General features: G+C 40.4%; 2 protein-coding genes across 13 annotated transcripts in view; one reads left to right on the top strand and one right to left on the bottom strand.

Annotated features, from left to right (window-relative positions):
• ABCC2 (ATP binding cassette subfamily C member 2) overlaps positions 1–14,457 on the top strand; it is a 291,675-nt gene that overhangs the window by 131,033 nt on the left and 146,185 nt on the right. The gene's annotated exons all lie outside the window — the stretch shown is intronic.
• The window catches only part of DNMBP (dynamin binding protein), a 149,314-nt gene that overhangs the window by 78,936 nt on the left and 55,921 nt on the right, over positions 1–14,457 (bottom strand). The window contains exon 1 of one of the 12 annotated variants that reach the window (XM_082425069.1): positions 993–5,932. The exons of the other annotated variants lie outside the window; for them this stretch is intronic. Within the exon in view, the coding sequence (XP_082281195.1) occupies positions 993–2,160 (1,168 nt within the window). The 5' untranslated portion in view covers positions 2,161–5,932. Of the gene's footprint in view, positions 1–992; positions 5,933–14,457 lie in introns of those variants that run through there. 12 annotated transcript variants of the gene reach the window in all.

Here is a 14,457-nt window from a genome sequence, read left to right as displayed (position 1 = left end):
GGCGGTTCCAGAATCACACCAGGGACTTATGTTTTCAGTGGCCCCCACCACAAATCTAACCGGTGGGCCTATTCTGAAGGAGACCTGGATGAGAAAGCTTCACTTGGGAGGAAGGTGTGACATGGATTTTCCAGAACGTTCACATTTTCTGACTCTAATCCTTCTCCTATCATCATATGCTGGACTCCCCCCAAATTGGCCAAAACCAGAAAGTCTGCTTGGCATGAGTATAACACATATTTAAAAAAAAAAAAAATTAAAGATTTAACAGGAACAACAACAAAATAAAATAAACATAGTTCATTTGAGACCTGGAGAAGAGAAGACAAACTGGCAAGAAAGAAAGAACCTCTAATGATGAAAGACTCTTTAATATCCCCATTTTACAGATACCTTAGTTAAAGCTCAGTGAGATGAAGCCATCTGAATACCTAACATGTACAAAGCACCATGAAGAATATAAATAATCTTCTCATTTCCACAAGGGTTTTAGTGCTCACCATTCACTTAAGATTCCTGAATGTCAAGGAATGAACAAACTATAAAACAAGTTAAGTCTTCCTTCCCCCTAATGTCTAAAGTGCAGGGATTGAGAGAAAGAAGATGCCAGGAAAAAAAGTTTTCACTTGGTGCCCTGGTAAAGAACTTGCCATCTCCATAAGACAAACAAAAGATATTAAAGTAAAAAAGGAAAGATACCTGGGATTAGAGACCCTGACAAAAACCAAGAAAGGTAAAGGAGAGTTCCCATGACGACAGTCTGATTTTGAAAGCCATGTCGCAAATTTACAGCACTATGCACACACTCGCTCTGTGACGTGCCGCCCAGAAGAATTAAATCTCTAAGGCTGTTCTCACTCAAGATACACTTAATAAGAATTTTGGGGGCCAGGTTCCTTAAGTATACAAATGTACCTGGTACCTGGTAGAACCATCACCCCTTTTATCTATTTCCAGGTCTTATCCTCTAAGAAGGCTGGCTGAGTTCATACCTTGGGCTCTCTTCCTGTTTTGCACAAATTCTGAGCGTCTCAGGGTGCTGGGTGCTGTGCTGCGGAAGCAGCTATTCCTTTTCCAAGTCTCCAGGCCATTTAATTTTCTCTCTTCCTCTAAATGCCAGCTATTCTTCTCTAATGAAGTGTCCCAAGGAATGCCACGATGATGTTCTCCTTGGTTCCCCCCGGTCCCCTGATTCCACAGACCCTCCGGGATGACCCCTCTGCTCCCAGGTGCCATCATTCCTAGTCTGTCAATGCCATTACACTCCAAAGTCTTCATCTGGTGGAGAGAATCTGTTCCTCTGTAATTCTGAAATTTATATTCACAGTTTGCAAATAGAGTATCAGAGCCTCTATTCTCCATATCAAAATTACTCTGATCCCCGGCATGAGTCTTCACTTTGAGATCGATTTTATCATTTTGATAAACATTCCTGTCCCTGTCACAGTATTTGACAAATTCATTACCTTCACTGACACCATTCAAGTCTGGGAAGTCCGCAGACTGACCATTAGTATAATTCCCAGGAACGTGATATAAATCATTGAGGTCTCTATAATAAAAATTAGTTTCTTTACAATCCTCAAGATTGTAATTAAAATTCCTACGGTCTACATGCCGGTGTTGAAGCTGACCAAAATTCTCCACAGAATCATCCAAACCCCTGTAGCCAGTCCATTGTCCAGTTTCTTTAGAGTCCTCAGGATTACGATTCAGATTCTTACGATTTACGCAGCCATTCGTCTCCCCATATCCTCCAGCTTTCCAGGTTACATCTGGGCTTCCTGCAAACGAATCATCCTTAGTCGCAGGGTTTGGATTCCCATAATCTACGTTTTCTGAATTCTTATAATCATTACAGCCTGGAGTCACACTTCCGTGGTACATACAGTCCTTTCTACTTTCCTTTGATTCCTCATTGTCCATACAGCTTGGTTCACTCTGCTCAAAATCCCAGTATCCACAATGCCTTTTTCTGTAGGGCCGATTCTGCCCTGTGGTCTGGTATCTGGAATCCAAGTCACCTTCTCTGTAAAGTCCATCCAGCGCTGTAACGTCCCTTTTCTGTAGATTCCTGCAATCTTCACACTCCCAGCTGGAGCTCCAGTGCCCTTTCTCCTCCAGTTCTCTTTCTTTCCTCATCTCGTGGGTTTCACACATATTCACTGTGCTCAAAGACACACGCTTTATCGCTCTCTTCCATGGGCCTGGGTTGAGCTGAGATGTGGACAGGTGCAGTGTAGCCTAAGGCTGAATCTGTCCTTCTTAAAGTGTCTTAAAATGTCTCCCAAAGCACTTTAAATGTTCTTCTTGCTACTCCAGTTGGAGCACGGGGAGATGTGAGGTTATTTCGACCTCAGGATCCAATCAGTGAGCTGCTCTATCTTTCCCCAGGGAGCCCAGAAGGTAATTAGTAACTAGCGTTCACGTGATTGGAGTTGGCAGTTTTGTTTGGTGTTTCCCTCAAGCTGGTCAAACTGGCTTGGCTGCTTTATGAGCTGAAGGTAAGAAACATTTTTTTGCAGAAAAAGCAGAGTGAAAGAGAAACAGCCCCCTTTCAAAGCCCCAGGTAAGATCATGTAACCGTCTCATCTGCCTCTTTAATCCTTTAGTAATCAATCAGGGGTATGAATAAATGCCTTCATGTGCAGCTCAAACGGGACCTCCACTACCTGTCCTTCGAGTTTGGCTTTCTACTCTCCTTGGACATCTGAAACTCTTCGGGAACTCCCTTCCCTTTAGTTAGAGGCAGGACTCTTCCGCCTTTGAGAGCTTTGCTTTTATGGGATTCAGGTTACCCGTTAGTGTATACTCAAATCACAAGCTGTTCAAGCTCCTGTCTGCAGACACACTGGCTTATCCCACTCAGGAAAGAAAAAGTACATCTTTTATTCTGATCTGGTGTATGGTTAATTTTATAGGGTTAAAAACTCTTTCCCAGAGGAATACAGTTATGTATGCTTTCACACTTTCCTTGATACTTGTCATGCCAGAGAAGCATCAAAACCATTCATCTCCTAAATCTCTTTTCCATCTAATTCATATAGCATATTTAGGAACTGGAGAATGAGGCTGGAAATCAGAAAGGTGGGTATAAAAGTACCATTGTGAATTCATCAAACATTAGATTATTTTATGTGAAGCACTGTGGAAGAGAAAAGGATGAAGTTGGTCTCTGCCTCTTACGATGCAGGAGCAACACACTATCAAGTAAGTAAGACTGCACGTGAAAAGTGCTGTAACAAACACCAATGGCAATGGCAACAAAGCAGAAGTCCCTGGTGGGACAACTGGAGGTTTCATGGAAGTGGTAGCATTTGAGCTGTGCCTTCAAGCATAAGCAGGGTTTCCAAAGACTTTCCACATATGGAGAACTAGGTAATGGGGAACACTCTGAAAGAATACATGTGGAAAAAGTAACAGGGATCATGCTGGAGGGGTAGGTTGCAGCAGATCCCAAGGGACTCGAATGCCACTTATTTTATTCAATGGATAATAAAGAGTCACTGAAGGTTTCTGAATAGGGGAGTGACATGCTAAGAGAGTCTTTAGTAAGATTACTCTTTTAGCTATCTGGTCATCTATCAAGTATCCTTGAACTTTTATCTAATCCCTATTTGTGAAACAATGTAAGGCACCCTAAGGAGACCAGGGTTATATGCTTTGTCAATAATGAGATGTTTACTCTTGGGTAAACCACTTATTCTCTCTGGGACTCAACCGACCCAACTATAAAATGAGGCAGCTGGCCTCAATGACATCTTTGATTCCTTCAGTTTTAAAAATCCATGCTTCTATTTTCCTTGCAACTCCTTTTTCCTTTCCTCAAATACCTAATGTGCTGTTACACACCTTTTAGGCTCCACACTAATAGTTACTGAATGAACCTCTAGATTTTTAAATCTGATTTTCATGCAAAGGTTTTTGTTCCATAGTTCTGTTGCAGTAGTAGCAACAGCCCTGGCAGCTGCCGCGTTGTCAAGTGTGTATTAAGTGCCAGGATCAGGATGAGGGGCTAGGAAGTTGATATAAATGTTCTTTGATCTTCACTAACTGTAAGGAGGATATTATATTATCTTTATTTTACCACAGATAACGAAAGAATCTCTGAGACTTTGAAAAACCTGTCCAAGATCACATAAACCAGTACAAGGAGGGGCCATAATTTGAACCCAGATCTGTCTGACTTCACGGCGCTAGACTCAGAGGAGTATCTCAAAAACATAGGAAAGCCTTAATTTCCCTCAAACCAAGTAAACAAACAAGTACACTCCATCATGGTCTAATTCAGGGGTGGACCACTGCTGAGGCAAGTGTGCGCACACCTCGCCCCACGCTGCCGTTCCGTCTTTGTCTCCAGTCCTGGCCTACTTCCACCCTGCCCCAGTGCTGATCCTCACCACCCAACTGCGATGAGCACTGGTACCAGCACAGTCACAGAAAGACTGTCCAGTATCGACTGGCTCAGTCATCTAAAACCTACTGCCTAAACCCGATAAAGACTGTGATTTGGTTCACAAACCAATAGGATGACAACGTAATTTGGGAGGACAGCTTTGACTATGAGTATACAGAGGAACAGTGTAAAAGAGGGCACACGGGAGGAGGAATCAGGACAGCTAGCTTCTAGAAGTTCAATTTCTGCTAATAACCAGTTTGTAGCTATGCTTAACTTCTCTGGCTGTCAGTTTTCTTATGCGTAAAATGAAGAAGTTAACAGTTTCTCTGCCACTTTAAATCTAAAATTCTACAATCTTACTTATTTCTAAGTTAAAAGTAAAGATATATCTTTCCCTAACTGTTATGGAAAACAGTTTCCTTTGGCAACTTAAAGTCTTTGATAAAGCTAGCATGATAAGAAACACACCTAGTAAATCCACGAAGAGAACAGATAAAAAGAGGATAAATTACAGGTAAGAAGGATACTAGTTATAAAACAATCCAGTAGTAAAGGTTACACAAAGGTAAAAAGAAATGATCTTTGGATGAGTGGAGAGTGAATAGCTGGTTATAATATGGAGCTCCCCTCTCCCCACCTCACCCCCTCTTCTCTTTTTCTAAGCCCTACTGCCTGTGGGACTTTAAAGATAAAGCCTGTATAAAAATGTAAACTGCCTCAGGTTTGCCTCATTACTGAGAACCAGAACTAATCAAAAGCTGTGAATGGGCTGCTCTTTTCATGTGATAAATCTGTGTGCAAAGAAATGTGGCCCAAGGGAACGAGGAGCATAAAGGAGGAATAACTTTCCTATTTTTCTCAGTCCTAGTCCTACTGGTGAAATACAGCTTTGTAGATAGTTATCTTCCATTTCACTTGATACAAGTCACATTCCACAGGCCCTCTTCAAAAGCCCTGAGCCACACTCTGCCATGATGTTTGTTACTTGTTACTACAGGGTGGGTGATCAGCTACAATGACCATCCGTGGATAGAAATTCTCCGAACATAATGCTAGAAGTGAAGGTGGGGCAGCAGGATTTGAAGGATGAGAGAAAAGAGGCAGAAAGTAGAGGAAAGGTAAAGGAACAAAAGGGAGGAGACAGTAAACAAACAAACAAAAATCTAGTAAGAACAGGTAACTACCTAAACTTTTCACAGTATCTCTGTAACTGCCCATGTGGTTCCTCCAGCCTGATGATCAACTCCTCCTCACTTTCTAACTCGGCCCCAATGACACTCTCTGATTCCCATAGTTCTTGCTATTTTCCAGAGCACCATGCAAATATCCCTCTCATCTTACCTGTTACTTTATTATACTTGTTTACCTCCTTTTATTACACTGAAAGCTTGAGGGCAAGGACCACGTCCAATCTCCAGCACAGCTCTGTACATGGGGCACAAGAGGTACTCCCATGTTTAATGAGTTGATGGTGGTCATATTTATTGGGCACATGCTAGATGCGAAGCAGAGGGCAGGAGAGCTTACAAGTTAAAAGCAGACTGGAGACAAAGACGGAACGGCAGCGTGGGGCGAGGTGTGCGCACACTTGCCTCGGCAGTGGTCCACCCCTTAATTAGACCATGATGGAGTGTACTTGTTTGTGCTTTTTTTTGAATCCTGACTCTGCCACTAACTAGCTATATAATCTTGGGAAAGTTACTTAAGCTCTCTAAGCCTGTTTCTTCATCTTTTCACCATCAAATCTACCATCCTACCTGCATCTGTAACCATCTGCTCTGCTTTCCCTCTTGTTAGAATGGAAGAACTGTCTCTGCTGATAACAGGCCAATCTCTCTGTTGGTTCACTGATCCACTCCCTCCTGACCCCTCAAAGACTTTGTTTCGGCAATTAGGCCCTCCCTCTCCTGCTCTTCAGTGTGCCCACTCTAACCATCAGTCTCATGAGCCTATGAATGTTTCCCATCTTTTTAAAAATTTTATTTATTTATTTATTTTTGGCTGCATTGGGTCTTCGTTGCTACACACGGGCTTTCTCTAGTTGCGGTGAGCGGGGGCTACTCTTTGTTGCGGTGCGTGGGCTTCTCGTTGCGGTGGCTTCTCTTGCTGTGGAGCACGGGCTCTAGGCACGCGGGCTTCAGTAGTTGTGGCACGCGGGCTCAGTAGTTGTGGCCTGTGGGCTCTAGAGCGCAGGCTCAGTAGTTGTGGCGCACGGGCTTAGTTGCTCCGTGGCATGTGGGATCTTCCCAGACCAGGGCTCGAACCCGTGTCCGCTGCATTGGCAGGCGGATTCTTAACCACTGTGCCACCAGGGAAGTCCTGTTTCCCATCTTACAAACAACTTCTGCTTTGAAAGACTTGAGCAAGCCAAATACTCAATGCCTCCATTTCCTTACCTCTCACTCTATCTTTAATCCATTCCAATAAGGCTTTTATCCCTTTGCTGTCACTTTACTGAAACTGCCCTTGACAAGGTCATCCAATCCAATGGTCATTTCTGAGACTTCATCTTACTTGGCCTCTCAGTAGCTTCTGGACACAGTCACTTTCTCTTTCTTAAAGCTCTTCCTTCACTTGACTGGCTGCTCCTTTTCCTTTGCTAGTTCATCTCCCTTGTCTTCCACATTCCTAAACATTGGCTGCCCCAGGTCTTTTCCTTTGTACCCAGTTACCTAGCACACAGTAGGAATTCAAGAAATTCCTTGACTAGGAATGTGGTTTCCACTCTTAGTGCAGCTGCCTCTCAGCCTAAGGGTTAATTAGGAGGAGTTGTAAAGAAGACCCTATCATTAAGGTTAAAGTAACTCAAGGATTATCAATACAGCAACAGCCTCCAGCTAAGTGGGAAGAGGGTCTGGAAATGAGGGAGAAGACAGATACTTAAGATCAAAAAGTAAGTTCCCCAGTAAAGGAAGAGACTATGGACTAATGAAAAGACAACTGATTGGGATAGGGGGAAGGCAGAAACACAGAGAAAAGAGTCTGAGAGCACTGTAAAAAAAAAAAATAAAGACTGCAATACAGGAAAATAAGAGGTGTTGGGGGGATCTGATATACTTTGAAGGATGTAAATGTTCTAAATGGACAGGGCTGTGAGAAGCATTCAAGATGTTTTAGAGTTTAAACCTTATGATGAACTTAAAGGTGAGTTAGGTGAGGGTTCAAACAGAGAAACTGGAAACCGTGAGCAGCTTGGGGATGTTACTAGTATGAATGAGTAAACACTTTGGAAACTTAAGTAACTTCATGATAAGCCAACAGTCAAAAGTATATCTGTGAGGAAGGATTAAATATTTAAAAAATATATATGTCAAAAAATATATATATATATATGTCAATACATACATATATGCTCTTAAATCCACAGATATATGTAATTTAGCAAATAGTTTTCAACCAGTGAGAGTACTAAAAATGTTATTGTTTGCATAAATTATTTTGGAAGTAAGTTGGCAAGAGTCAGTTGGGATCCCCTTCCACCTTGAGCACTTGCAGATCTGAGTTTTCCAACTGTTGCTTCCTACCACCCACTCTCAGAGGTCAAGCAATCCCTCCTTAAGTCAAAACACGCTGGCACTTCACTGTGGCACAGTGAGAATGTACATAAAGCTGTACAGTGAAACCCACCTGAATCTGAATCCTGGCTCTCCCACTTACCAACTGTGAGACTTTGGGCAAACCTCAGTTTTCTCATCTGTCAGATGTAGACAATTTTGGGAACTGGGAAAAGTGTATAAAAGCACCTAGCACATTGTTTGACAAAGTATAAGCGCTCAATTATTTATAATTGCTGTCATCATCCTACTCTTTCAGTTCCTATCTTCCAGACAGCGCACTCCCTGGGCCTCTTCTCTTTTTCTCTATCTATACTTTTTTTGTTTTTTTAAGTAATCTCATTAAATGTCATGACTTTAAATAACGTCTATGTGCTGAAAGAATTTATGTCTATGTGCTGTCAAAATTCATTTGTCCCAAATTTATGTCTCCAGGCCTAACTCCTCTGAACTCTGGCCCGTGTATCAAATTGTGCAGTTGACCTCTGCCTCGTCCCACCTCCCCCACCAACCAGCGTCTCCTGCACTCTTCACCATTAGTTGAGAAATTACTGGCAACTCCAATCCTTCCAGTTGCTCAATCTCAGGGTCATCCTCATCTCTTTCGCCTCACATCCAATCCACCAGCAAGTCCTACTGGCTCCAACTCAAATATACCTTATATATGATGCTCAAAATAACTGATCACTTCTCCTCAACCCCACTCTGCCATCCTGGTGCAAGCTACCATCACCTCTTGCCTGGATCATTACAGTAGCCTGGTCTCTCTGCCTCTGCACTTCTGTCTTTTCTCAACGCCACAGCCAGAGTGACTCTGTAAAGTTCTAAGTCAGATCATGTTGCTCCCCTGCTCAGAACCTTCCTGGGGCTTCTCGTCTTACTCCGAATGATGGGCTACAAAGCCCATGCCTTTTCTCGAGTTGAACTGGCCTCCTTGCTATTCCTCAAACAACAGGCACACTCTTATACCTGCTGTTCTAGCTGCCTGAAATAATCTCCCCCAACCCCCAAAATGGCTTGGCTGGCTTCCTACAATCATTCAGATCTTCACTCGAAAGTCACTTGCCTGATTCCATAGGTTCTTTTGCCTCCTAATAATACGTATATTTTTATTGTTTGTCTCTCCCCATGGGGGCAGAGATCACTGCTGTAACTCTAGAACACTGCCTGGAATATAGCAGCAGCTCAACAGTATTTATTGAATAAATGACTGCCCCAGAGTTTTTCATCTTTGGGGTCTTGCTACATCTGGTAAAGTGAACAGCAGTAGTCAACACGCTCAGGTAGCCAGTGGCAGCAGGAATGCCTGTGGCTGAGGCAGGAGGCTAGCTAGAGGTAGGTCCTTTCACTAAGTGCTGCAAAGCCTGGGTGAAATCTGAAACCCATACTTGAAGTCCCTGGAGCTATTCCAGTTTCTTCACCCCTCTGCCTGGAGCTGAGGTGAAGAAATGTTCACAAAGCCACACTACAAACTGCAAAGACTAATGAGTCATGGGCTAATTATAAGTAAGTTAACCATTCCTAGCTACGTTTCTTGACATACATTAAACCCTGTCTCCTAAAAGGAAAACTAGCTTCTGTCCTGAATCAACATGGACTCTGAATGGCTTCTGACTATGGTTGCTGTTTTATGGATTTATACCAAGATAAAATCCATTACAAGTAACTGAGCTAATTTTTACCGAGCCAACACCCTGAACTAGATGTTACAAAGGCCGAGGATATTGGGTTTTTTCTTATGTACTGACAAACTAGAAAGAAAAATCATTATTTCTTTTACATGAACTTTTATATCTTGAAAGACCACAAAACGTTTTACCTTTTAAACTCTATTACCTTTTACTAGTTTGGGAAAGAATTCTTATACCTGAGGCATTCCAAGGAGTCTTCAGAATAATAAATTGCTTCTGTATGTAGAAAAACTATACTTTCAAATTTTTTTTTTTTTAAATTATTTATGTATTTATTTTTGGCTGTGTTGGGTCTTCGTTTCTGTGCGAGGGCTTCCTCTAGTTGTGGCAAGCGGGGGCCTCTCACTATCGCGGCTTCTCTTGTTGCGGAGCACAGGCTCCAGACGCGCAGGCTCAGTAATTGTGGCTCACGGGCCCAGTTGCTCCACGGCATGTGGGATCTTCCCAGACCAGGGCTCAAACCCATGTCCCCTGCATTGGCAGGCAGATTCTCAACCACTGCGCCACCAGGGAAGCCCTATACTTTCAATTTTTAAAAATCTGTCTGGAATATTATGTATCACTTCAGTGTAAAGATGTTATTATTCCATATCAGTCATTTTCCAACTGGTTAACCTAATGGCTCTCTTTAGTGGACCTTAGATCTCACCCAATATCTTGGTGAAAATGTTACTTTCCTGAAAAACATATTCTGATTTGATGTGCAACAGTCATTTAAAATTCAAATTAAAAATTACCCCGAGAGTCTCTGGTCAACCTTCTTCCTGGCATTACCTTAAGGGGAGACGTTTAGGAGCAAGGTTCCTGATGCGGAAGAGGCTGACTCTACAATTTACCATCCACTGCACTGATTTAGAACAACAGGGTCTTGGCCCATGCGGAAATTAACTATGGCCATAATTCAAAGGCAGCAAGACAGAGAGACAGTGTGATTAAATACAGAGGTCAATATCAGTATGATCACTAGAGTTTCAAAGATACACAAATATGAATGATACTATGACTATATCCTTTTTATTAATCAGTGTATAGCCAGTGCCTGGGTCATACTATGTGCTGAAGAAATGTTTGCTGAGTAAAGAAATGAATGTACAACCCTAACTGTCCAATTCAGGCATGTGAACCTCTCCTCGAGGTAGAAAAGGACTATGATATGCTAAAATGAGATTCTCTCAGGGCCACAGGATGTAGTTCTAATAAGGACTTCTAAAAGTAACTTGTACTGGTAAATCTGAAAAGTCTGTGGACTAACCCTGAATATTTCTACTGCTTCAGAAGCCAAACTATTTATCAGATTTGAAGGTACCATTTTTGGTTTTGGTTTTGTTTTGGCCATGCCCCGCAGCTTGCAGGATCTCAGTTCCCCGACCAGGGATTAAACCCGGGCCATGACAGTGAAAGCCCGGAATCCTAACCACTAGGCCACCAGGGAACTCAATTATTATTATATGCTTAAATTATTAAGCAATTTTTTACTCTGAAGACTCCTTGGAATGCCTCAGGTGTAAGAATTCTTTCCCAAACTAGTAAAAGGTACTGTGTTTTAGATATTGGACTTCTACTTATTAATTAGCAACTCATTTGACCAGAAGCTCCTGGAAGGCAGACAACACATCTATGTTTATTACTATATACCCTGCCCTTAACACAGTGCCTGGCACATGGTAAAAACTTAACCAACATTTGCTGGATGAATGAGTGATTGACTCGATACCATCCTGAAGCCTACAATGACATATCATTCCCCAACACACTATACTCAAAAATGCCTCCTAGTATTCTACCCTGACTCTACATGATAATTCCAAACTTAAAACTCTTAATTCTCAGACATAGCCAAACACTGGCTTATCTAAAACTACTAATAATGGACTTTCTATTTCCAATAATTGAAGTTTAGGCCAACCAACTCACAGAAAGAAAGCTTAAAAAGTTAGACGAACTATTTTTAAAAAGCTATCAACACAATGACAAGATGGTAGAGTACAGGCCAAAACCAAAAGGAAAACTAGAATCCAGAGAGGTAAATAACCACAGAAACTACAATGCCCTGGGGCATCTACCAGTCCCAGAAAACTCAGCTTTTGTTTCAATGGCCCTCTGGGGAGAAGAGGTCAAAAACCCAAAGCCCAAGGCAAGGTAAGGAGTCTAAAAGGAGACCTTTTCTATAATAAGCTAAGATTCCAGAGACTCCTGAGAGAGAATCAGAACTGGACCAGCCCTCCTGCAAAATTACATCTCGGGCTCTAATACCGTCACCGTCCAAGGTACTTTAAGCCTTGAAATTAGTTTAAGGTGGAGGTGGACTGAGAATGATATCGTTTCCATATGGGAATTCCTCCTCAGCGTTACTAAGGGAATTTATATGTCTTTCTGAATCATAAGAAAAAAATCAGCCAAGAAATCTGGAAAAAAAGGAGAAAATACTATAATTCTCTGTGAGAATAAAGCTTAACAATAAATGTAGAGACATTGCTGGTTTAAAAGAATCTACCAGTGTCAAGTTGAAAGCAAGAGCAGAAAATACTGACCCACAGAGTAAAGATTAAGGTTGACCGGGACAAAAGTACATAGGAGAAAAGTGACTAGGATCTAATTAGTTAGTATTGCTTTTAACTGTTGCTATGTTATGAATGTGTTTATAAAGCACGTGTGTTCATGGCCCTGTGTGCTAACAGTGAGTCACTCTTGCAAATAAAATAAATACTAATAAGCTTATTTGCACAGTATATTTTATATAAACCTTGTAAGTGATGGTCCAAGAAATATCAAATTTTAGAAGTAAAATAAGTCCTTAAATTGGCAATTCCGACACATGATTCTGTGTAGTGTTGAATCTCACTCAGAGGCAAATGTTCCATTATTTTAATACTACTCAAAAATGTTTCCTCAGTGTTTTCCAGTGTTTGTATTTGCTATAGGTTATAGTTCTTTGTAAGTATTTTAACAAGAGAAATGCAGAGATGTGAATATTAATATTGAATCATTATATTGTATTACCTGAAATTAACATCATATTGTATGTTAATTATTTCAATTAAAAAATTTTTTAAAGATGTGAATATTGTCACAAATTTATTGTCTAAAATTTGAATTAGCAAAACAATATTGATTCCAATGGCAAAGTCAAAATCAGAGCAAGTAGACAAAATATTTTCACTGTTAAAAAAGAATATAAGGGACTTCCCTGTTAGCGCAGTGGTTAAGAATCCGCCTGCCAATGCAGGAGACATGGGTTTGAGCCCTGGTCCGGGAAGATCCCACATGCCACGGAGCAGCTAAGCCCATGCGCCACAACTATTGATCCAGCACTCTAGAGCCCGTGAGCCACAATTACTGAGCCTGTTTGCCACAACTGCTGAAGCCTGTGCGCCTAGAGCCCATGCTCCACAACAAGAGAAGCCACTACAATGAGAAACCTGCTCACTGCAACGAAGAGTGTCCCCCGCTCGCTGCAACTAGAGAAAGCCCGTGTGCAGCAACGAAGACCCAATGCAGCCACAAATAAATTAATAAATTAATTTAAAAAAAAAAGAATATAAGAATACATATGTATAACTGAATCACTTTGCTGTACAGCAGAAATTAACACAACATTGTAAATCACCTATACTTCATTAAGATTTTTAAAAAAGAAATACTCAGTGCAAATAGTCGCTAGAAAATAAAAAACGAAAACCTGTCTGTACAAAAAAAAAAAAGAAAGATTATGAGCTTATGCAAAGCAACATGTACCCTAATGGCCCCACCTGAAGATGTTTTTGGATACATTCTTAACACTCAACCAACATCAAAGGAAACTTTTTTCTATGTCTGGAATATTAGTCACAAAACAAAGATCAATCCCATCAGATAGGGCAACTAATACTTTGTGTATTTAAAATTTTGTTTTAAAAATCACTTTTAAATACTAAATATTTGTGGTATGATTTTACAGTTTTTAAATTATTTTTATTTAACATTTATTTTGTGTTAATATTCCCTTCTTTTAATGTTTTATATTATCAGATGTCTAGTATCATGTTAATTTTCTAATTTTGATAAATATTTTTGAGTTATGTAAGATATTAGGGTTAGGGGAACTCTACTATCTCTGCAACTTCTCTATAAATCCAAAATTATTTTAAAGTAAAAAGTAAAAAATATTTCAAAGTTTATTATCAGGTAGAGAATAATTTTACATGTCATTAAAATATATAATCTCATAATATTTTGGTTCATAATAATAAAAAATTATTCATTTATTTCATATATATGTGTATATATACATAAAATCTCTGAAACTTTTAGTATAATCCTAACACAGGAAAATTGTTCACTGTTGATTATTACAGTCATTACTGTTATTACTTAAGAACATGTAAATAAGAGTTTTTAAAAAAAATACAGAATAATTTATAATTTTAGGAATTACCAGGAATTCCAATTTCTTGTTCCTGAATCTCAAAGATTACTATCCTTCAGGAATTTGGAAACATTAGCTGACCAGAAGCAGCTGACAGAAATAAGTGCAAATCCTCTCTGGAGACAGGTGCCTTTATCTCCAGTCTTAATGTTTTCCAAATACTATGACTAGCACACAGTAAAAGGTAACCAGACACACAAGGAGTCTAGACCACATGAATGAGAACCATGTGACACCAAAAACAGTCCCATTAAGACTTAATATCTTGGAATTATCATATGCAGACTATAAAATAACTATTCTTACCATAGGTAAAGAAAATAAAAAACAAGCTGAAAGATACCTACTGGAAACAGAAAACTATAAAAGGTAACATATCAGATTTGAAAAAAAAGTAGAGCTTCTAGG

This window comes from Balaenoptera physalus, assembly GCF_965194825.1.
Source record: "Balaenoptera physalus genome assembly, chromosome: 14".
NCBI classification, from domain to species: Eukaryota; Metazoa; Chordata; class Mammalia; order Artiodactyla; family Balaenopteridae; genus Balaenoptera; species Balaenoptera physalus.
The sequence above is the reverse complement of the archived record's forward strand: the minus strand, read 5'-3'. Positions and strand labels throughout refer to the sequence as shown.